At 36.4% G+C, this 25712-nt stretch overlaps 1 protein-coding gene across 6 annotated transcripts; it reads right to left on the bottom strand.

Moving 5' to 3' along the window:
• Positions 1 to 171: 171 nt before the first annotated feature.
• Positions 172 to 24868, bottom strand: LOC133306385 (ENHANCER OF AG-4 protein 2). Of its 6 annotated transcripts, none has more exons than XM_061506695.1 (14): positions 24419 to 24868; positions 23716 to 23792; positions 20091 to 22022; positions 19508 to 20006; positions 18745 to 18853; positions 18527 to 18639; positions 17603 to 17790; positions 15360 to 16017; positions 14784 to 15288; positions 14421 to 14510; positions 14201 to 14298; positions 12827 to 13029; positions 3183 to 3292; positions 172 to 511 (listed from the first exon to the last, which is right to left on the bottom strand). In XM_061506695.1, exons 1-11 carry the CDS (start codon positions 24527 to 24529, stop codon positions 14228 to 14230), a joined length of 4353 nt encoding a protein of 1450 aa, XP_061362679.1. In that variant the 5' UTR covers positions 24530 to 24868; the 3' UTR covers positions 172 to 511; positions 3183 to 3292; positions 12827 to 13029; positions 14201 to 14227. The 6 variants fall into 6 exon arrangements, with proteins under 6 accessions (XP_061362679.1, XP_061362678.1, XP_061362677.1 ...); XM_061506694.1 differs by having other exon boundaries at positions 172 to 561; XM_061506693.1 differs by having other exon boundaries at positions 172 to 566.
• Positions 24869 to 25712: the final 844 nt, after the last annotated feature.

Here is a 25712-nt window from a genome sequence, read left to right on the forward strand (position 1 = left end):
TGGATTGGCAAATGGGTATTTGGGTAAGCAATTAGGTAATCATCAAGCACATCATGTTCACAGTAATACTATAGAAACTGTCTAAAATAAGATAAAACGCATTATAATTTGGAAACTAAGGGTAAAGTAATTAAGATGCTGACAGTTACAATAAATTATTATCATGTTGAATAAAATTGAAAAAAAAAAAAAGATATTTACTTTACCCACATTCAAAAATCACTTTCTTTTCTTTCTTTTTTGGTGGGACTATTCAAAAGTTAACTTAAGCATACATATTTTTACCGTAAAAGTTGAAGTGGAAGCTCTGCCACTCTTGTTCTTTTAAAGAGGAGCCCCAACTCCCAAACATTCTATGAAGAAAACTACATCTACATGCATAGACAAGTTCGCCGCCAAGCATCATCCAAAAAACAAACCCAACAGCGTGAAGAGTATATAAACTTGATCACCCGGCTCGCATTATCCAAGTATTACACTTCCCTTATTTCTGTAGTATCTCGAGACCATCCTGTCGTAGATGCCAGTTTTTCTTGAGGTTTTCCAAATTATGTCCACAAACTAACCTTATACGACATAAATTATCAAATAAATTTTGTAAGATATTGACATTATTTACATCCCTAAAATAAGAAATACAAAACTATTAAATCTATTACTATTTTAATAACACAAATTATGCCCATAACTTATCTGAGCTCCTAAATTATATTAATCTTTTGTTAAATGAAATTATCTCTTACTAAAAGAATGAACATGCTAGATACATTAATCAATTCATTTTAATTTCGACTATAATAACATAAAAGATATATGTGCAGTCTAGAGTACATTTTTAAGGGGTAACTGAAGTGCATTTTTTTTCCCTGTACTTAATAAAAAAATAATAATCATCGCTGGAAGTAATGATATTGATCCTTCCCACTGATATTGTCTGTCTTAAGTTCCTTCCCTCGTGTAGAATGGATCCTTCCCACTAGACTCAAACTTGATCTCTTAAAGAACTCCTGAAGTCCATATTTTGCTACTACTTAAAACATACTATGTTGGTAACTTTCAATGATGACAAATGGATATTTTAATGTAATGACTAAAAATAATACTATTTATTTTAGTACTGCCCAGAAAATTTTATAAGAATTATATGAAAATATTCAGTTTTCAAAGTGCCACCTTGATTAGAATTGAATTTAAACTAAGATAATTTATTTGAGTGCTGCCCGATAGAGCATTAGCATCCCATCTTCCACTTTTCTTCAATTATGCTGATGAACCAAAATTTCAGGTTTATACCAAGTCCAACCCACAAGTTGGTAACCCTTTCAGGTTTGACGAATTAGTAATCTAGAAAAAATTGAGTTTGACATAACGTACTCTACCAAGTAGATACATGGAAGAGAGAGAGAGAGAGAGAGAGAATTTGCTAAGTTTGATTTATTGTGAAGATACATGCTGTATAGATCTAATCTTTACAGTCTCCCGAAAAGGAGGAAAAAAAATAAAACAACGACCAATATATGAATGTGATATAATCAGAATGGATTCCAACCAAGGAAGATGAATGAAATTGTGAAAGAAGCAAATGTATATATAGAAGCAAACAAGAATATGCGAAAGAAAGAGTTACGGTCTCATGAAAATTAAAACTATAAAGAATATGGCTTATAGTGACAATCGGAAATTATGTTTTGCCATGAACATCTTACACATCCCTAAAAAAATTTCAAAAAAAACCCACAATCGCGCACACAAAAACGAAATGATGCCTAGTTTCAAAGTCGTATTTGATTTAGACGACAGCAATGCTAATATATACTAAGCATAATTGCTTGAAAAAAGTTTGCTTCAGATCATTTACAACCTTGAAAGAAGCACAAATCAAGTACAATATCATGCATGCAGTATAGCATCTTTTAGTGTCAGAATTTTTGTTTACATAGGTTTGAGCAAATTATGGTAATCAATTTCAAACGAATAGCAGACTTGCATAACATTCCAAAATATGCAAGCATAGCCTCAACTCTTTCCCTTCTGATCCTAAATATTAACATTTAGTTTCAGCAGAGTATCAAAATTTAGTTAGAACAATTAGCTTGTTAGTTAAAAGAGATTAGAAGGACAAGGGTTTTAGCTCAAAAAGGAGAGGGTAGAAGGAAGTAGAGCTATTAGCATTGAGAAAACAGAACATTGCCACGGTGGGAGATTTCTCTCCTTTTCATATTGATACTCGATCATCAATAAAGATTCCTTCTTTCTCTTTCAATCTTTCATATGATTTCTCAGTTTGTTTGAGGGTTCATAATACCTTCATTGGTAGTATGTCATCTATACGAAGGATACGATACAATTAATCCCAACTTATAGTCAGAAATACCAAATCCCAGGCAATTTTACTCAAATATATAGTATTAATATGTGCCACTGAATCCATCAATTGAAATCCGTGTGGTGAACAGGCAATCGAAGTTGATGTACTGATCAGATGTTTCAAAAGTAAGACATTATGGAAAACGTTAGCACACGCGCACACACAAAGGCCTTAGAAATAAACTCCCACAACACAAGGGTTTCAGGAATTTAGTGACTATCTTAATCATTCATCCGTGTTATCTGTCTCAGCCAACTTTTCCTACGGCCCACAATATCCCATCATTAAATCATTTTACTTACGATACTACTCTTGTCAAGCTTTCATTAATAAAGTACGAGTCTCCAAACATATTGAACCTCTCCGCCAACCTTGAGAGATGGAAAAGCAGATATAAACACATGACAAGGTACTTATGACGACAGATTGTGCATTAGCTCTCATGGCAAGTCATGGTCAATATCATCATTCTTAAATAGATAATCATATGGCTAAGGTAGACACAGACCAAAGTCATTAACCAGATAAGAGTTATGCAGCTAATGACAACTTCCTAGTTCAACTTTCGCTTGTAAGAATTCAGAAAAACTAAGAACTAACTGTATGGAGATGCAAACATTACACAGTACAAGAAAACAACCTAGACAATGTAATGTACAACAAATGTTAAACCTATCACAAATAATTTACTGTAGTTCTCAAAACGTCCATGAGAACTATGCTTTCAACTATAGATGCCCTGGCATAGTATTTGAAGTCAGTAAAGTACAAGACTAAAGCATCATCTGTTCTGAAATTCCGTGACAATATTTACCTCAATGATCGGCATTCTCTGTATCTGATGAAATTTGACCTTATTCTTGTTAAGTTATCACAATCAAAACATGAGAAAGTGATCACCATCTTCTTTTGTTTTGCCAAAACCTGAAATAGTTAAGTTACTCAGAATTCCTCCTAAGCAATATAGGAAGATTAACAGAACAAATCGTTATATGTGATTGTACCCAAAAACCGGACTAAAAATCTTCAGAGAGTACATAAGATGTCATCAACATTAAAATCAGGTACACACCATGAAATGCTAACATTGCGACTGTGATTTTATAAATCCAACTGAAAAGCAAGGTTCGGAGAAAAAAGAGCATCTTAACTTTCTTTTAATGTCAAAAACACTTGGTTGGGGGAAGGGGGGCATTCTAACAACAAACAAGGGCATCCTGAGCACCATTAATTCAAACTTTCCTACGCTAATGATAACAAGAACTCCATTGTAGAAAGGCAAAGCTTCTAGCGCTTGTGCTACTCAAAAAGACAAAAACTGCTTGCAAAAGTAATTAATATAAATTACACAAATATGGACGCTGTAACATCCCGAGCACTGACGAGGGCGGGGAGTGACCGCCGGTGCGCAAGGGCATGGACAAGAAGCGGCTCCTGGCAGGCTTCCAGCGGCGGGAGTACATGAATGAATCGAAAAACACCGGAAAGAGAGGGATTCCAGAGATTGTGCTGGTATAGGACATGACAGGCTTCCAGCGGGGGGTTACATGCATGAATGAATCGAATCGACACTCGAAAGAGAGAGATTCCAAAGGCTGTGCAGGTATGAGACTGCACAGTTTGGGATAGCTTATAAGAATTAATTGGTACTACCTATATGATGTGCCTTTGGCAAGTGTGATTTTTCAGTATTAAAATTGATAAGAATTGGGTCATAAGAGAGCAATTTAAATACATATTTGCTATTTATATTGATTCTTTCTATGTCAATAATATTCACCTTTTGGTTGTGTTTTTACAGGAAAAAGAGGAGTGAAAAATTACAAATTATAAAAAGCCTGTTGACGCGACTCCACACACAGAAAAGTTCCATGTTGCATCATGTTGCATAGGCCAAAGTCCAGAGAAATGGCGCAACTTGGCACCACAGTGGCGCAAGTTAGCGCCATGTTGCATAGTACAAAAGTCCAGGGAATTGGCGCTAGTTATCAAACAAGTTCTTTGCTGAATTCTTCTCAATGGAGAGGTACAATCAAATGGTGAATGATATCACCAATTTCACTCAAGCTGAGGGTGAAACTATGTGAGCAGCCTGGAACCGCTTCAAAGATCTAATGAGGAGGTGCCCTCATTACCCCATGACCAATGGTGATCAGGTTCAGATCTTCTTCAACGGTTGTAAACCGAAAATCCGGATGGTCCTGAATGGTGCAGCAGGTGGTAGCATCAAATCGATGAGAGCAAATGAGACTCTTACATTGATTGAAAGAATGGCTGCCAATGAAAATGAAGGGTTGTCATCTAAGCCTAAGAGAGGTATTCTTCACCTGGACAATAATGATGCAGTGCTAGCTGAAAATAAATTGTTATCATAGCAAATGGCAAATCTAACATCGAGGCTTGACAAGATGCAACTCGCTAGTGTCCAAGCCCAAGCTGCTTCAGTAGTTTGTGAGTACTGCAAGGGTGACCATGAATCCAATGACTGTTCATCTATATTATCTTCTGACTCCCCTCAACAAGTGCAGGTGAATGGGGTATGGTATGATCAAAGATCTCCGCCACGAAACAGTCCGAGGAATCAGAATTTCCCTTCTGGAAATAGCAATTTTCAGAGGAGAGGTCAAGGAGGTGGTCTTGATTATAGTTCTAACAATTATCTGCAGCCTCCACCAATTCCAGCTAAGGAACCCTCTGAATTGGAGAAGCTAGTGGGACAGATGGCTCAACACTCTAGTGCTTTCATGGAGGAGACAGGGGCCAATACCAAGAACACACAGGCTTCTATCAGAAATTTGGAGACTCAAATTGGCCAACTGACTAAGCAAATTGCTGATAGAACTCCAGGCACCTTCCCTAGTAACACAGTCACCAATCCGAGGGAAGATTGTATGGCCATCACAATTAGAAGTGGAAAAATACTTCCATCTCCTGAGGTTAAAGAAAAGCTAGACATTGCAGGTGAGCCAGAAAAAGAAAAAGAAATTGAAAAACCTGCTGAAGTGGTGAAGCCAGTGGAAAAGAAAAAGCATGAATTGAGTCCCGAATATGTGAGGGCCATGGCACCCTATCCTGAAAGATTCAAGAAGGATGCTCAGAAGCAACATTATGACAGATTTCTTGGTATATTCAAGAAATTGCATGTCAACATTCCCTTTGCTGAAGCTCTGGCTTGCATGCTCAATTATGCCAAGTTTATGAAGGACTTGTTATCAAGAAAGCATAAGCTGCAAGAGTGCCAAACTGTAACACTCACTGAGGAGTGTAGTGCCATAATACAGAAGAAGTTTCCACCCAAGCTGAGTGATCCAGGGAGCTTCAATATTCAAATTGAAATTGGCAACACCAAAATTGGCAGGGCATTATGTGATCTTGGGGCTAACATTAATTTGATGCCCCTTTCTATTTGTAATCCTTGGGGATCACCGAGTTGAGGCCTACTTTGGCATCTCTTCAACTTGCTGATAAGTCATAAGGAAGTATAGTGGAATAGTGGAAGATGTTCTTGTGAAGGTGGACAAGTTCATCTTTCCTGCTGATTTTGTGGTGCTGGACATGGAAGGGGGAGCTGAGATGCCTCTTTTGCTGGGTAGACCTTTCTTAGCTACATCTCGAGCACTGATTGATGTTGAAAACGGGAAGCTCGAGCTAAGAATGAATGATGAAACCGTTACTATTCATGTCTTTGATTCTTTAAAACAGTCTTCTCACAAAGACGATTGTTTTAGTCTTGAAGTCTTAAAGGAAGAAAAAAATGTAGCGGTTGAGATACCTGAAAAAGCAGACGATTACAAAGAAAATAGTACCTCAAAAGTGGAATTGAAGAAGATTCCTCAAACTCTGAAAGATGATGACAAACCTGGGAAGAAACTCAAAAGGAGGCGTCATCCTATACTGAAGAAGGTACTAAGAAAGGAGGTGGTCAAACTTTTTGATACTAGTTGGACGAGTTGGAAGAGACACCAGGAGCTGAAGTTTGACAAGAGACACCGAGACTCTATCTCTCAGAAAAATCAAAGCTTCAAAGAGTTCTTAACATGGCTTCATGGTTTGGAGCAAATTTGGGAATGGTGGTCTCATACACCAAAGCATCCCGTACCACCGGATCTTCCATTTGCTGAGTCATCCCACGCTGCTGTGGGGGATGACATGGAGGGTTGATTACATCTCCTTGCTGACGGAGATTTTGTATATTAGTTTATTTTTCTGTTTTGTATTTTTTTTTAGTTACTTTGTGTTGGTATATTTTTCTCTGATGTTTTAATGTGCGCATTATAGTTTATCCTATATGCCACTGTTTGTTCCATTGTGCATGTTTTTCTTCTTTCTTGTGGTTTAATTATTGCTGAGGACAGCAATTCTCTAAATCTGGGAATGGTAGGCTTGCACCTTAGAACTGCAATTCTTCTATCAGGGGAGATATTCTAACTCTTTTAAATTTCTTAGTTATTTTTTTTAGTATTTTGTGTGCTCTTTATTTTTATTTAAAAAAAAAAAAAAAATTTGTTTCAAGCAATTCTCATGTTTAAATGTGCTTATATAGTTAATGTGTTTGACTGAATTCTTGGAATATATTGTATGACTTTCTGGCATGACATTGCATAGGCATAATTGGATTGCATGATTGCTCGTTTGTCTGAATTAATATTGTGAAATTCTGATAATGTCTGAGGTCAATTTTCTTGAGTCTGCATTGATACCATAACTGTGAGGTTTGAGCCTAAACACTGAAATTTTTGTGGAGAGGCCTCACTGTTGTAATACTCTAGAACTTGATCAGTTTCTCTGTTATGCATGCATTGATTGATATGATAAAGGTATTTTGTTCTTATTAGCTTATGGCCAAAATAGCCCACCTTTATGAAATTTTCCCTTGCTAGCCCCTTTGAGCTTGAACTTATTTGTTGATAAATAACATGTGCCTGATATTATGGCTTAGCCTATGTCCATGTGACTTACCTTGATTGAGATTAAATCACTGAATGTGTTAAAAATAAATAAAGAAATTGAGGTAAGCTCCACAAAGGTCAAGTAATTAAGGGATGAAAAATTCATCTATGCCGTTATAAAAGAAAAAGAAAAGAAAGCAAGAAAAAGAGAAAAGAGTAAAAGGTGGCTGGAAGGAATTAATTCCCGAAATTCTGTGGGAATGTTAGTGGAGCAAAATCATTGAGTTGAATGTGTTAAAGTGAAATAAATTTAGTTTTTCAATCTCATTGTTGTTTGAACTACTATCCATATTTTCCTACCTGTTACCTCGGCCAAGTTACAACCTGTTAAGTCCCTTAGATCAATTGATGCATGTATTTGATTCTTCATTTTTAAGAATTTTTTAGAATATGATCAAGCTTATGGTAGTGTTATAGCTTTGAGTAATTGAGTGCTCATGATACCCTTAAACACTGAGTGTTGAGTGAATATTATTATTATCTGTGTAAGGGGTAATCAATGTAGACTTGCATATTTAAGAAGCTGATGACATTATTGAGAGTTTATGATGTTGAGTCTGAGAGTATCTATGGAATGTTATGTTGGATTAATTAAATATTTCCTGGATTGAGTCTTGTACATTGTTGGGGACAGCAACGTTTAAATCTGGGAATGATTTGATGTGCCTCTGGCAAGTGTGGTTTTTCAGTATTAAAATTGATAAGAATTGGGTCATAAGAGAGCAATTTAAATACATATTTGCTATTTATATTGATTCTTTCTATGTCAATAATATTCACCTTTTGGTTGTGTTTTTAATGGAAAAAGAGGAGTAAAAAATTACAAATTATAAAAAGCCTGTTGACGCGACTCCACACACAGGAAAATTCCATGTTGCATCATGTCGCATAGGCCAAAGTCCAGAGAAATGGCGCAACTTGGCACCACAGTGGCGCAAGGTAGCACCATGTTGCATAGTACAAAAGTCCAGGAAATTGGCGCTAGTTTGTATGGCGCAAACTAGCGCCACCACGCCAATTCCACACAAAAGTGGCGCAAGATGGCGCCAAGGAAGTGAAGAAGTGGCGCTAAGTGGCGCCCAAAAAGTGAAGGATGGCGCCAACTGGCACCATGTTACGAAGATTCGGTTCCGACTTTGCAATTTTGCACAGAGGCGCGGCGCGAAGTGGCGCCAAACCGGTGCCAACTGGCGCCGGTTTGCGGGAAAATAATATCGTGTTGCCGTGGGGGTATTTTTGGAAGGAAGAAAAGAGGATTATAAATAGGATCCATATGACAGAATTAGGTATTCAGATCTATTCTTCTGAAGAGAGACGACGACAGAACTCCGAGAGGAATCCTGGGATCAAGTTCTTCTTCTCTTTTCTCTTTAATTTTATGCTTTTGAATATTGGATTATTTTTAGCCATGATTATGCTTGGCTAGTTCTTTTTATTGTAGTTAGGGTCACAAACCCTACGTGAACCCTTGTTACGCGGATTGATTTACAATTGCTCGTTTATATAATTATCTTTATCTCTACTCTGTTCGTATTTTATATTTTCTTTATTAGAATTGATCACTCTAATAGTTGATAATAGTCTGAGGGTTAGAACCCCATATAGGGATATTGGGGTTTTCATCCTGAAAGGGAGTAGGATAACGGTTCGTATGCATGCTAGGAATAGATGTGTATTGAATTACGGATGCCTAAATTATAGAGTTCATCGCTTAATTTTCATGAGGGGTTGCTAAGGGATTAGGATTCTAATTGGGGATTAAAGGATTAAATTGCCAAGGGATTGAGATTTAACTAATTATTTTAGATAATAATTTATCCGAGTAATTTTATAAATTAATGTTGTAAATCAATCCAAAGTAATAAGTGGGGATCATAAGGCAAGTGCGCTCTAGCTACAATACTTTTCTCATTTTTTTCAAATCAATTCTCGTTTTTATTGTCTTTTTCTCATAATTAAAAATTCAAAAACAAGTCTTTATTTTCAGTTCTCAATTTCAAACCAATCGACAATATTTGTCAAAACCATTTGAACACTTCCATTCTTGAAAGGAACAATTAATTGATATACGATCACAATCCCTGCGGAGACGATACTTTACTTATCATTATATTACTTGTGCGATCGGTACACTTGCCGGTGAGCATCACTATACTAACAAGATGCATCTGCTTTTCGGTAGCCCGGAACGGAAGAAAAGCGTGCTTGACTTGGGGCAATTCTGGGATGGGTGACCTCCTGGGAAGTTTTCCCAGTAAGTGTATGAGTGAGGAAAAAGCACACTGAAAAGTCTCGTGTTAGTATGTGGGGATAGTCATTGATTCTTGAAGCGGTCGGGCGTTACAAGTGGTATCAGAGCAGGGCCTCTCATCCAGTACGGTGTGGTTCGAGGACGAACCAGGCGGAAGCTGTTGGGCATGTAACATCCCGAGCGCTGACGAGGACGGGAAGTGATCGCCGGTGCAAAGAGACACGGACAATGAGCGGCTCCTGACAGGCTTCCAGCGGGGGGTTACATGCATGAATGAATCGAATCGACACTCGAAAGAGAGGGATTCCAAAGGTTGTGCAGGTATGAGACTGCACAGTTTGGGTTAGCTTATAAGAATTAATTGGTACTACCTATACTAACAAGATGCATCTGCTTTTCGGTAGCCTGGAACGGAAGAACTCGATAGTTAAGCGTGCTTGACTTGGGGCAATTCTGATGTGGGTGACCTCCTGGGAAATTTTCTCGAGAAGTGTGCGAGTGAGGAAAAAGCACACTGAAAAGTCTCGTGTTAGTATATGGGGATAGTCATTGATTCTTGAAGCGGTCGGGCGTTACAGACGCTAATAGTATTTCTTTATGTATAACTACTCATGCATTCTTTTATGTTTATAAGATAAAAGCATAAGTAGCTTCCAAAATTTCTCTCAAATATTCTGTTAGAAGCTACTTGTGCTTTTTTCCTTCAAACACAAACATACACAACACAATTTCAAAAAATAAAATAAAATAAAATTAATGAGAAATGCAATGGACATCACCTATTTGTTATATGCCTTCTCTCACTAAATTTTAGAAGCAGCATTTGAAAAGTACATGATATACAAAAGCAGCTAATCCTTCTCATTATTATACGATCTCACAAAAGGGTTGAAACTCTACTACCACGCTCTTATTGAGAACTTTGCAGAATTGTTTGAGATGATTAACTTATTTTATTCAGTAGATCATTCGCATCGATTTACTTCATGTAGAATTTCAGCCTCTAGAAATTTCTATAAACATTTATTACCAAGTAATCCAAGCTCAGACCTCTTAAAATCCTGGAATGTTCACAGACAGGTACATTTCAGCAACCATGTAACCAAACTGAACAAATGAAAATAATTGTTACATCATAAAAATAAGGGGTTGACAGGTACGTTTTTCCCTGGAATCCAGAATTCCTATCATACATCGTGTCCAAAAAATAATGATCCTATTAGCATTCTTTAAAGAAAACGACAAAAGAAAATTGTTGAAGAGAAGGGTAAAATAGAACAAGGGGAGAGGATAAGATACCCTCAAACAACAAAGATACTAAAAGAAAACAATGAACGTAAGAGCCACATATTTTAAAAATTGTTCAATTCTGCATCTATCAGAAGGGAACTCAACACTGCATAGAACCCCAAAAAGAGACCATAAGCAGAACCCTACTCCATAACATTGGGTTTAATTCAATCATGTAACAGTGATCAGACAATGCAAAAACCCCAGAAGTGATCACCATAAGCAGAACCCTATTCCATAAGCAGAAGCACCCTTAAAATTTGCCATGAACAATGCAAAAGAAAATTAGCCAATTCACAAACTAGCCTTACACAAAAATCCATATTGGTATTAATTCAATCATGTAGCAGTGATCAGACAAAAAAGATTTGACATTAGGAGGAGTTTTGTATTCCTGAATGGGCTAGTCAAGAAGGAAACCTACCCAATTAGGAGATGACTAAAAAACTAAAAACAAAGCTAATAAAAATACACACACAAAAATAAATAAAAAATAAAATCAAGTGAAGGCTGATGAAGGTATTAAAAATCATTAGTCTCTCTACCCGTCATAAATTACTCGAAAAAGTGAACATTCTTTAGAACCCCTAATGCGATAAAAAAAAAGTTTGGACGGGTTAACTGAGAGAGAGAGAATAGAAATTATATTTGCACACATCTAGTTTCCCAAACTTTCCACCATAAAAAAGGACCACGGAATTAATAGACAAAACAGAGGGAAGCGACAAAAAAATTAATGGAATATGAGGAACTATGAAGTGTGAAGAGCACACTGCACAACACAGAAAAAAACAAAACGAATAGAGACCTGCCACACAGGAAGGCGTAAACAGAGCTGCGTCAACACTGAACAAAATCAACAGCGACTTGCATAAAGGACGTTTGTTGGAATGCGCGCAGGTTAGGAGAGGACTCCGGCTAACAGTGGGCTGCCAGAAAAAGCCGCGCTTTGCTGGAAACGATGCCAGAGGATCACACGTCAAAGTTTGAAACAAAGGTCAGGTTTTTTTGCGTGAATGATCAAGAAAGAAGGATTTCAAACCCTTAATATTTGCGATGCAACAAACAGACAGGAAATCACGAGAATATCTAGAAAAAGAAAAAAGAAATACTTCGAAAACTGAAAACGAGGGGCAACTATGGGTTTTTGGGTTATCACTCGTGACTGAGTACTCTGATTTCATCTCATGTATATGATTTTCAATTAAGGGAAAAAAATAAATAAAATAAAATAAAAATAGAAATTTAACAATCCTCATCCCGAACACAATAATAAGATAAAAATATTAAAGGAATATTAAAAGACTCATTAAGAAGACTATTTCATACTAAATTCACAAAACCCATAGGAGATATAAACTTCTGTACTAAAAAAAAAAAAAAGATATAAACTTGCAGTTGAACATATTGATTTTGCATTTCCAACTATATAGTTATTTCCCAGTGTTTCACACTACAGAAATCAAGCTTGGGCATTATTTTCCAGACAAATATTTTGAAAATTGACGAAAATTTAGATGCTAATTGGCACCCCATGGATGGGATTGAGGAGAGAGAGGGAGAGAAAGAGGTGGTGTGCATGAATGCATAATTTTTACAAGGAACTATGATTAGTTGTATAAAATTAAAGCAAAACGAAGTTAACATCACACCGCATATTATCCTTTTTTTATTCCTTTTTTTTTTCTTCAATTTTTTGATAGACATGGCAAAAATAATTAGAACCCCAAAGAGCTCCAAAACTAACTTCATATATAGAGAAAGATTATAACATATAGGCATTCAAGTCACTAAAACATGCTACTATTTATTAAGAAAATGTAACAAGCAAGAAAAAAAAATTTGAAAACCAAAAAAGATAAAATTAAAATTTATTTATTATAGTTAACGAGTGATTGAAATATATTTCTAATTTTCTATATAGATATTATGTAATAATTACAAGGGATGGGAAACAGATAAACTAACCAAGTCAGAAACATGGGCCTAAACTCGGAAGCAAATGTTCCTGGGATACATTGTCAGGAAAAATTACAATATACACAATCCTTCCAAAAGCCTCCACAAGTTTTCAAAATTTTCTTCACAGGTTAGTTGTATGTACTACACAGGCGAATCTAACTTTGAAGCACAATGTGTAACCTCAGCGTGTTGATCCACCAGCAACACCACTGAAAGATAACAAGCAGTCATAATTAATATCAAGAGTGATTACAAATTTTTCTTGAATAAAAGTTGACACAAGGATGCTACAGGTAAGTTGAATAACCTAAAACCTCTTATTCTAAAAGAAATTTGGTTCATGCACATGGAGGTATAATAATCAAAATCCATTTCTTCCCCACGTAAAGAATTAACCTATTCAAGTTTGAACTTTGGAAAGCTCCATGAAAAAGGTTCCCTACAATCATGAACACAGTAACCGATATTCCATATCCACCAGTTTTGCAGATGAAGTGGAAAATTTTCAATCCTGTTAAGGCTTGTTTGACAGTTGGGTTCATCTCAGAACTCTGATAAATCCAAAGTCAAAATTATTTTAAATGTCCCACTCCGCAAGTAGTTCATAATTTTTTCTGAAAAAAAAAAAAAAAGGAAAAATTTGCAAGGCATCTTATACTTCAATCGCGTCATATTGTCATGTGCTATAGGAATGCTATATGTAGCCTTTTCTTTCCTTTTCGTATTTTTTTTATTAAAGAAGACGGATACTAATAGAAAGAGGAAAACAGCAAAAGAAAAGAACAAGGAGAACAACATATCTCAAAGAAGTTCTCATTCTCCTCCAGTCATACATACATACATATCAAAACTGTCCAAATACACAAAGACCAAAAGAATTTCCAAAAGAAGATCAACCACAGAGAATTCTCCAGCAGTTGGCCAATTTTTTAATGTGCACCCAATATTTTCCAACACCACAACTTCAGGTGAGTCTTTAGAGGCCTAGGAATTCTTTAACAATAATTCTAATCCTCCCAACCAATCTTCCTAATTACTAAAAGTATTAAATGTTTTTTTACGTTCACAAGATAATATATATTGACCGCATTTACTTTTTTAATTAATATTTTCTTTATTAACTAATAGTGATTATTGACTACTCTTACTTTTCTTTCATGATTAAGCACTAGGAAGATGTTTTAGGAGGTTATAGAAAAACTCTTAAACAAGGTCGTATATGTCATGCACCTTTAGTCAATGGGGACACAAGCAGAAAATCAAAGAACAACCACCTATTGTAACTTATAGTTCAGCTGAACAATTAAACCATTATTGCAGAGTGCAATCCTTCCAAAACATATTAAAAACAAAAAATAAAATAAAAATGAAAAACCTTACTTAATACTAAGAAGACTCCAATCAAATTCAAGTGGGTCTCCAACAATTAACAGCAGGAACGTCAGGCCTACAAGGCAACATCTGAGGAACACCATGTCCTGAAGAAAGAAATCATGAGTATGATCCATAAAATGTAGTGTCTTAACAAGTGGAAGCTCAAAGGGAGTAAAAGAAGAGTGTTAAAAAAAATTAAAGCAGTAAAGAATTTAGCAAAAGTCACCTGATACTGGAGCAGCAGGTAGGTTGCTTGGAACTCGCTGAAAACCTAAGTTGCTTACCGGGGGTCTTTCCAGTGATGGCCGAAAATGACCTTCATCACCATTATAAAAACAAAACATTTATGTACAACATTCAGATTGCTGTTGCAAACAACACAAAATACCAATAACATTACTGTATCTACAAAGCTTTTACTCGAATCACCAAAAAAATGGTAAATTAAAAAATAAATAAATGGATGGGAATCTCCATAAGGAGCTGACAACTAACTTCAGGAATGACATACATATAATGAATATTCTAAAACAAACCATATTTTAATATAAAAGACATTTAGAATGGTAAGCCAAATAACTACACATACCTTCTTGCCCAAAGGGTGGACCAGGGCATGAAGGATTTCTCCCTCTCCATATACCATGTTGATTGTTTGTATTAAATTCACTCGATGACATTCTCCATTGCTCATCAGCAACAAATTGCCTCCGGCCATCTGGAAGAGACGGTAAAGGGAAGGAGGGATGGAATGAATGTGGAAGATGTTGCTGAACTGTAGGATTTGGATATGAGTACTGATTTGATGGATTTTGGGGTGGGGCAGGATGCCCGTGTCTCTGAGCAAATGAAGGGTTACCGGGCTGAAATTGATGGTTAGGTTGAGGAACTTGAGCATTTAGATATATATCATTCTGTCCGTATTCTAATTGCCTTGAAGGGTTAAAACCAGAAGGTTCCTGGGAGCTGCAGCCTGCTGTTGGGGCAAAAGCAGATGGCTGAGGAAATATTTCATTCTTTACAACAGCATTATTGTGACCTCCAGGAAAAGAATTTCCAGCCATTTGAACTATTTGGTTACCCTGTATAGAGGACTGCATTTGTTGACATCAGCAACTCAAACAAATCCATAAAAAACAAGTGATATCAAAAGAAAAAGTCTTACACTAGTTGTGCAACTAAAGTCATGAGGTACATTCTGCTGATACCCCAACTGTGGAGAAGACTGATGCGATGGCTGAGGCGGCATTAATGACTGGGAGGGAAGCGAAGGCCGGGATGGTCCAGATGATTGAGAAAGCAATGACACTGGAGCGGCTGCCGGTGGTAAAGGAGGAGGACGAGGTTGCAATATTGGGGGTGGCGGGGGTGGGGGAGGAGATGGAGAAGATGGAGGAGGAGGTGGTGGAGGTGAAGAAGGCAAAGGTGGGGGTGGAGGAGGTGAATCGAGTGGCAATGGAGGAGAACCCTCCGGAGTAGCCGACATTTCTGCTGAAATGTTTGAAGTTGGATCAAAATTCCTGTCTGAGCCCTGAAGTTGCAAATCAATGTCATCAGAACTGTTAAAAAATACAGGCCTTTCATCCTTCGGGTGACCTGAAACATCTTCCATTTCTAGCTCACCATCCACATCCTCCAAGATACAATGACGCTTGTCATTTGGGGTAACAGTAGAAGTTTCTGATTCTCCAAGGGTAAGTAAGGGATCTGCTGGAGATGCATCTTGTATATCCTTACACAAATTGATTGGTAAATCATCTTCATCTTCATCTTCATCAAATGCATGAGAAGATAAAAAGCCAGGCAGCTGAAATGTAGCATTGCTGATATACAACATCCAGGAGTATAACATGAATCAGAAATAGAAATTACTCTTTAAAACAAATAGAATGGTAATGGAATAGACAACAACAAATAAACAGTCAAGTTTCATGTCGAAAAGTCCAGTCAAGTAAAATCCGGAAATGCAAACCAGCGCCAATTTATTAAAAAACCATCTACACTTTCTATCTCCCTATCATATGATACTGAACCATAACCCATCTTACAAAATTCATATCACATTCAATAATAACAAAGTCAAGATGAAAATTTTATGTATCATGATATCTGCACATGTTTAAGTGGGAAAGTCCGGGGCAGTGGTGAAGCTACTCCTTTGTGACTGAAAGGCCACGGTTTGAATCCGGAAAACAACCTCTTTTGCAAATATACAAGGATAAGGCTGTATACAAAAATTGTTCACACCACTACCCTCACTAGTCAGGATTTAATGGGGAGTGGTGATATCTGCACATGTTTGTTTGATATGTTGATTATTTCTCCTATTCATGTTGTTTTAATATTTTGTTAACAATTTAAACGAGCATATTGCAACTGTAAGATGATAGCATAACAGGTGAACTTAATAAATCAGAAGGGCATTTTTTTCCTCTCTTTTAAGTAATTCATTGATCAAATAATAAAAATTTAATTTCAAAAGGGGAGATACCATTCTAAAGTAATATAGATAAAATAAATTATTATTATTTTCTCCTATTTATGTTGGAAGGGAAGTATACGAGTAAATACTTCTGACCACCACCATGTTGAGCTGGGCCATGCCACTAATATAAGAACTCTACTTTTTATATATTCTCCATCAAGTGTCCATGCTTCAATATTCAAAACCAATGCAATGGCAAAGCATGTCACATGTGATTATCAGAAGCTTGATAATGCTGTGAGATGCAAAAATGCAGCCACTATCAGATGATTTTAAATTTGTCAAGCCACAAGTTAGCTTTTAAGCCAAACTAGTTTTAACTTAAGGAAAATATCCTACAATTTACTTAATCAAAAGTTTTGAAATTTCACCCTCCCACTATTTCTATTTTATTTGGAGTTCAAACATGATTCACCAAAAAATACATGAAAAAAAAACTAGCAAAAAACCATTCTTTTAAAACACTCAAATATGATTTAAAATCAGTTTAAATTTATGTAAATGTATGAAACTAGTTTTGACTTAAAAATTTCTTAACCAGGATTTAAATTTGGTAAACTTGCCTCAAATTATAAAAGTGAATTAACAAAACTTTTAACAGAAACAATTGGCCCACTTCTTTTTTTCATTGTGTGTATTTTACAGTTTATTAAATCGCATCTCAATTTTTTTCCTTTATGTGCACCTTACTGTCAAATTTTTTTGTCATTCAGTAATTACAAAAATAATCTATTCAAACTTGCAGTTTATTTGCTGCCTCATTTAAGAATTCAGAGTTTACTGTCTCTCCTGGTTTAAGTAAGGATAAATTAATTTTACAAAAATGATCAGCAACTTTATAATAAATGAAAAAGAACACAAATTTAAATAATTTAAGACAAGCAGTCAATCTAAAAATTTGACAAAAGAATTGACTGACAGACCTTCCATACTCATCGACAAGCATGCCTTCCATTTCTCTAATTGGGTCATCCACAGCTCGCTCTGCTCGAGATGGACGCCTGAGAGAAAAGCTAACTGCCATATCATCATTAGAAACTCCAATATCATCCATGTAACGGCGAAGAATTGATTCAGGTAAAATTTTCCTTTCAAGCCACAGCCTTAAAACCTGTAAGCCACCCAAAATAGAAAATAAAACAAATATGATGTACACCTAACATACAGCATTCCTCCTTGTAAAAAGTAAACACCTTCATGCACTTATTTAAACAAAATCGCCTTTCATTTTAGAGGCTTCTTCCTAACCAGCCCATCTAGAAATCTAAAACAAGGCCAAGTGGTATGTATGCACAGTTGTACAACATTTACTCAATATATTTAATATAAAATGATATGTAGAATATTCATATGCCCCATACACCCTTTACATTGACATTTGTGTTATTTGCATTTCAAATTCAAAACAGCAGTCCATTTATTTCTATACTGTAAGTAGCTAATTTCCCTTGGAATAAGTCGTTTAGGGCGCTGGATGAATCTAGTGTTGCCCATTCACATAGGACCAGCATCTCCAGGTTTGTTCTAATGTTTTTGGACAAAAAAGAGGAGTGCAAAAATTGGTGGTAATGCGTGGCTTTTACACTCCTTGTACCCTACTTCCACTCTAGGATAGGGTTGTCTTTATGGCCTCTCACTAGTGAGCTCATGACAGTATCCAGGCAGTTACCTTTACTGATATCCACAGAAACAGGGTAGCTTTGTTGTATTATTGATTGTTTCTTTTTCTTTCTTGTTCTTTTCTTTTTCTGATTTGGAAGCTGTCTTGTGTCCTCCCCCTAGTTCTACTCTGCTTCTTTCTAAAATTCATTTTGTTGTTACTAACACAAAAGAAAAAAAGGGCTGACCTTTAGACACTGACGGCGATTTTCACGGGCACTAGGTCCAGGGGGAGCAGCAGCACCCAGAAGACGTGGCAATGCTGCTTGAACTATAGGTATGTAGGAGGCTCCTGCAATGCCTAAAATAGTCCTCTAGAATTAGAGATATAGATGCCATGGAGAGGGAAACCAAAATACCCATAATAAAAGCTGATAGATAAGGATTCTCTATTATTTTCACCTACCTTTTTGATTATGCGAGCACTGGGTGATAGAATCAACAAGAAAAAATAAATCCACTTTGCGATGAAAACTAGTTTCATTTTCCAGCTTTCGGATGAGAAGTTCAACCACCTGAACACAAGGACACAGAATTAAGTCCACTGTAGGTACAGTAACCACCAATTCAACATAACTGCTTAAATTAGTACCAAAAATATAACATCTAAGAACTATATTCACATTTCAATGAATGTTCTCTAACTAAATATAAAGCACACAAAACAAGGTGCATTCCTTATCTTCCATGGATCCTTGACATTCCTACTCCAAGATTTTCTATAATTCAAATAAAAGTTTATCATCACAATAATATAAGCAAGATTTAACCCAAAAGGCACACAAGTAAACTAATAGTCCAAGTAATTAATTTACAACTTACCTATATTAGTAACACAGAATAATTCTCAAAGACCTTTATTATCAATAAACTTAAGGTATAGCCTTATGCAATTATCCACAGGCTGAGCTTCCCTTTCCAACTAAACTGACAACTCTGTTTTAGGGGATACCAACCAGTTTCACACTTCCAGCACAACTCATCAATTTTTTTTTAAAGAAAGACCAAATAATAAAATTAAGACATTTTTTTAACACTATAATAGTATTTATTTATATTCTTACCTATAGCCTATAATGGTTCATATAGCTTGGAAAAGAAAATTAGGCGGGGGAAAGTCATTATCTGTTCCATAATTTTGTAAATACAAATAGTGTAATGGAGCAGACCTCGTTGGCAATGCCATACTTAGCACAATCAATGGCAAGACGAGTTGCACGCCCAATACTTTCCTTGGTCCTTGACAAAGTTTCAATCATCCCTTCAAAAGCATCACGAGCAACAGCAGCCTCAGTACCACCACTCAGCGAGCCTCCTAGACCCCTTTGCACTGAACTAACTCTTCTTTCCTCAATTTCATCAGCATCAAGTTGACTTCGAGATGCAGAGTGATGTTCATTAGTTGTTGGAGAAGCCAATGTTGTGTGCTCATAAACACCCTCCACATCCACCTGAACAAAATTGCTAGAGACAGACAGAAATGGCTGAATGGAGGAGGGGCTAGGGGTCCCCCCCTGAACATTGTGAATGCCAAAAGAAAGACAATGAGATTGAGCTTGTCTCCTTTTTGCCTGGGCAACTGCAATAAGATGCTTCATAGTTTTAGCAGATTCAGGAGTCCCAGAACCAGTATATATACTACTTTTTTCTTCCATGCCCACCTCCAATCTGAAATAAAATAAACAAGACAGGTAGGGAAAAGGATCATTAAATATTTCCAAAGGAAACAAGAAGAGTGAAAAGAACATATACCTATCAACATGTAGAGTTTCAGACTCCTTAAAACCAACTGCTGAGGCATGAACTTCAACTGTCTGCACCAATGTCTTTGGAATAGTTTTAGAAATTTCTGCTGAAGATGCAGGCTTCTTTTTATGAGTTGCAACTTGATTCTGAGAGGAGATGAGATTATGGGAAGACTTTGAAGAAACGTGATCAGCCTTCTTTTGAGTAGCATTACTGGAAACTTTAAGCAAAGGTTTGGAAGATTTATTCCGTTCAGCTTCTGACTTTGTTGCTGAGTGAGGTGATTTTACTGGAGAGGCAGAGCTTAATTTTACCACCTTGGAGGGCAGCTGCTTCGCATCTAATTTATCAGGACTATTAGGAACATGTACAGGAATTACTTCATCAGCTTTATCTTTTAGAGACTGCCTAATTGATGAAGTGTTATTACGTAATTGAGAAGATGGTTCTTTCAAATGGATATCATCAAGTTCACCAGAATTTCTGTGAGCCAGCTGAGCAACATCAGACTTCTCTGACTCTGCAATTTTTATCTTCTTGACTTCTGACACAAAAGGTGACTTCATACTTTTTGCAGCTCCTCCATGAACAGGAGTTTTAGGTTTATCATCATCATCATCATCAAAAAGGCAAACAGCTCTGCGTTTCCTCTGTACTTGTTTCATCATAACATTATCAGCATCAACCTTCAGTCTAAGAGAACTTCTTTCTTTTTTCTCATCAGAAGCAACACTAGCAGAATCAAGTGTAGCTTGCTGAGCTAGGCTATGATGTTTGGTCCCTGGTAGCAACTCAAGGACAGAATCATCAGAACCTACAACACCAATTTGACCCTTTGATGGCAAGCTTTTTTCTGTTTTCAAATTTGAAGCGGACCTTTTCAACTCTGATTTTTTAAATGCTTTGTCTTCCACAACGGTAGAGCAAGATAAAGCACTTTTCACATCTTTTGAGTGATAACCTAAAGGTAAGTCATCTTTGGCGTCTGCACGCTTCAACTTCTTGGAAGCATGTAATGATTCATTTGCTCCCACATTATGCTTTGAATGAAGTTGGGTCTTCTTTCGCTTACTGGAATTTTTACCATCAGCCTCCTCAGAATCAAACAAGATCTCCTGCAACTCATTTTTTACCTCAAGACTTGTTTTAACTTTTAGCAAGTTCTTATCTTTTTCTCCAGTATTACCATTAAAGTCTGATTTAAGAGTATCCGGGGAATCTGACTTAATAGCAAATGCATTTTTCCCTTTTATTCTACCTTTCAATGTCTCTCCAGACCTCGACAGATCAGCACCACCAGTAGAGTTTCCCTCCTTCAAAAATGTTCCTGCAGATGATCCACCATTTCTATTTCTAGCATCTGCAGCTTCACTTCTCCTCTTTGAACCAGTAACAAGCTTTCTTGTCTTGCTCCCATTTGTCGAAACACTATGTCCATTATCACCTTGCCCAAAATCATTAACGTTACTTGCACCTTTAAGACTAGATTTGGTAGCATTATTCTTTAGCTCTGAACCAATGGATAATTTACTTTTGCACACAGGAGACGAAACAGAAGAACTTTCATTTGGATGGCCAGATACGGAGTGTTTTTCATCTTGGCTATCACTCTCTTCATTTTTCTGCACACAGTGCTCCATATTAGAGTCAACATTACCCATGTAGATGCTATCTTTTTCGGCATTAGATACCGCAGCATCATTGACATCCTTCAGGTTACCCACTACCCCATCAACAGAAGGAGCCTCTGAACCCATACGAGAATCATCAGTGTCATCAGTCAAACCACTAGCCTTCTGTTTCTGTATCTCATCAAATGCTGCACAGATTTCTTTCACAGCTTGGGTAAAGTACTTTGTCTTGCCTTGAATCCGAGCAGACAACTTATTTTTAGCCTCACTGGTAAATGCCTGAATATCCACAGGGGCAACAAAAGCTCTGCGAAGGAAAAGAAGTTAACATAAGTGCAATTGTAAGAAAATAAAATGCAAGACAATCAATCTAATTAAAATAAACAAATAAATAAACAAGAAGGAAACAAAGCAGAAACCATCAGAGCAATCACCAAATCAGATTACCCAGATATTTGGATGAAGGTCAACAGCTCAAAACCCTTTGCAAGAACGATGCAATCTCAAAAAATTCAGTTAACACTGAAAAATCTCTCAGATCACTTGTCCATCATCAACAAATTTTCTATTAGGCTATTGCTAATCAAGAATTAATATTTGCAAACACAGATGCAGGAAGATCTATACAAATATTTGCTTATCAAGAATTAATATTTAATTATGACCATCAAAATCATCAGGTATACAACCTACATATCCTTTTCTTTTCAGTCAAGGGCCAGGGAACTTAGTTTGGGAGCCTAACAGGCTCCAACCCCTCCATCCCTTAAAACTTAATACAAGGAAAAGAGAGAGTAAGATACTGAGCCATAAATACCACAAGTGCTGTAACTAATTTACACTAGCTCTAAACCCAAATTTTGAGGCATAAATTGTTTAAGCCTCACTCTCACAGTCAAGTCATCTCCGCACTACCACCCGCATGGATCATGACAGAAGATTCCCACATTTTACAGAAAGGAATATATTGTGACAGAACAATATCTACAGCTACATTATATATTTCTCTCTCTTAAGATCCATAACCTTAAAAGTCCATTCAGTCAATGTTACAGATACAAAACCATTCCTAGGCCTCCACGTAAAAGTTTAAACTTTTAGGAAAGTTGATCTTTGATACAGTGATAGAGCCTCAAACACAAAGTGACTAGAAATTACATCCTTGCCACTCCCAGTTTTTATAGTTGAATTTCAGCATAAAGTAAAAAAAATGGGCATGTGCATTATCAAGGCTTTAAGCCCAAAGGGCCTTTGCGTGGGTGGAAGTGTTAGACATAAAAAACTATTATAGGGCCTCCATCTAACAAGTTAAGCTTTTAGATAAGTTGATCCTCGGTAGATTGCAAGGCTAAGTATACACTACAAGTAATTAATGGAAACAACTATTTATGTTCACCAATTAGACACCTCGTATCATCAATCTTGAAACCACAATTATTCCTTACTATAACCTTTACCACTGCTGTTCTTTACAAAAACATGTAATAAAGTACCAACAAGGAAATTCAAAAATGGAGTCCAGAATTATATAATAATGAATTAATTGGAAGCTTGTCGTTGTCGTTTCAGTTTCACTACTAAGGATACTGTTCTTGGAACACTACAATACACTACACACATCTACATTGTATTTTTTAATTTCAATATAACTTTTCATCAGTTGGTGTGCCAAAGAAAAATCTCCAGCAACTATCAAAAGGCAAACACTCATAATAGATTGCCACTCGATAAACAGTAAAGCAAAAAGTGCAAGGGTATTATTTCCGAAATTCCAGCCATGCATTTGTACCATCTTTCCACCTCCAAACTATATTACATACATTACACTTAATGTTGTTCCTCTTGACTAATTCACATAATAGTCCTTCTTTTAATTATGAGTTATTAAAAGCACTCCAAAAGAACTTATCACCATGCCACTGGTTACTAGACAACCTAGCCGTTCACATACATTTTAGCTACATGTTAGTTACAAGAGAAATGAGGTCAGACTGGCTTACATTTCTTTCGTACCAAAGAATTGAACAAAATGTTTCTTCGGATCAGGGGGTTTATCCCAATCTTCTGGCCTGCTTATCTGACGACAAAGAAGCAACAAAATCAGTAACCACAGTATCAATAACTGAAGGTTCAACTACCTTAAGCTGGTAACCATATAGCAATGCAGAAATATCACAGAAAGGGAAGGATAGGAAAATATCTTCAGTACTCCCGGAGAGTACGGAGACTCGGTACATCTTTTACTAAAAAGGGAAAAAAAAATACAATTCATTTTACCTATTCTACCCACTCTTTTATGGTTATGCAATCTAAGTCCCATTTTTTCCCATCTTAAAAGGAGTAGGTACATCAGGAGCATCAAAGATATGCTTGAAGGATAGATCAAATTAATCAAAAATCCTAACAATTTCACAAACTAATCAAATTCTGTACCCGAAGTAAATGCAAAGTACATCAGACATTAATAATGTAAAATCCCTCATCTGTGCAATTTCACAAACTAAGCGACAAAACAAAGGACTTGAAAGCTACGCTTACCCATTAATAATCCAAGTACTAATAACTAGATAATGACGTTACCTAATCAGCAGTGTCACGCAAAAAGATTTGCATCGCAACAGACACATATTCATAGGTGAAAACATCAATAATATTACAGTGTTCAACGAGAAATAAGAAAAAGTTCAATGAACAGAGTCACACCTTGGCAGGCCAAGCTGGGAAGCCCTTGACCTTAGCGAGCACAAGATCGCCGAGACTCAAGTGCCCATTCGCTTTGGCCTTGTTCGCTCCGCGTCGACGAGCAGGAGCCATGACGGCTCGTCGATGCTACAGAATGACTAAAATTGAGAAACGGCGTCGTGAGTAGGGGAAACGGAACAGTCAGAAAACCCTAGAAAATCCCGCGGAACCGCCGCGGTGATCTTCGGCGGGGTTTCACCGGCGAAGAAACGAGATGCGGCTAGCGCGACGGAGAACGAGGGCTGAGCATGAGAAAAGAAGGAAGAGAATCTATGAGTGAGGAAATTGCAGAAAGAGATTGGGGTATTTCAGAGAGAGAGAGAGAGAGGAGAGGAGAGAGAGAGAGAGAGAGAGAGAGAGAGAGAGAGAGAGAATAGTAGATTTTGTGAAGGGTGGCTTTGGGAAGAAGGAGTTTAGGTCCTAATGGGAATTTTGTTTTGATCTTTTTCTTTTTGGTTTTGGCACTGCCAACATTGTTTCAAGCAATCATTTGAAAAATCGTACCACACCAGCGGTTCCGGTAAATTACCCTCTAAATAGGTCTTATTTTTGTGTTTTTATTGATTTAATCTCAAATCATAATATTAAATTATGATTAAAAATAATTCCATTTTAAGTTCTTGTTTATATTTTTTGTTCATATCTTTACAATGAAATTAAGAAATTATTTTTTTGGATTTTAAATTTTTTATGTTCTATAATAAATTAGTGAATTTGATATATTATTTTTTCTTAATTAGGCCTCATGCGTCCTCAATTCCACTTAACTAGTATTATAAAACCTTACAATCCAAATCCATCAGGAGAATACAAACTTTATACGAAATTTTACGGGGATAGGATATTGTGACACACAAATAATGTTACGCACAATGTTACGACTACATCTTAACCGTTGATTTCCGTCAATCAACGGTCATCATTTATTGCGAATTAATAATTAATTAATGAGTTTGATTTAAAAAATAATAACCGTTAATTGGCGGAAATCAACGATTAAGATATGGTCGTAGTAACATTATTTGTGTGTCACAATATCCTATTCCATTTTATTAATATATAAATTACATGGATAATATTTACATTGTATAAAGTCCAAATAAAAAATTACTAGAGTAAAATGGTTGATAAGGACAGAAAAATTACATAAAATGATAACATATAACAAAACGAAAAATAATTATCAACATTATATCATATGTATCTGGATTTTGTGAATTTTTATTAATGCAGTCGTGAATGTCCGATCCATGTT

The sequence above is a fragment of the Gastrolobium bilobum genome, unplaced genomic scaffold (assembly GCF_033153095.1).
Source record: "Gastrolobium bilobum isolate Gb01-03AN ecotype WA unplaced genomic scaffold, APGP_CSIRO_Gbil_v1 utg10835, whole genome shotgun sequence".
NCBI classification, from domain to species: domain Eukaryota; kingdom Viridiplantae; phylum Streptophyta; class Magnoliopsida; order Fabales; family Fabaceae; genus Gastrolobium; species Gastrolobium bilobum.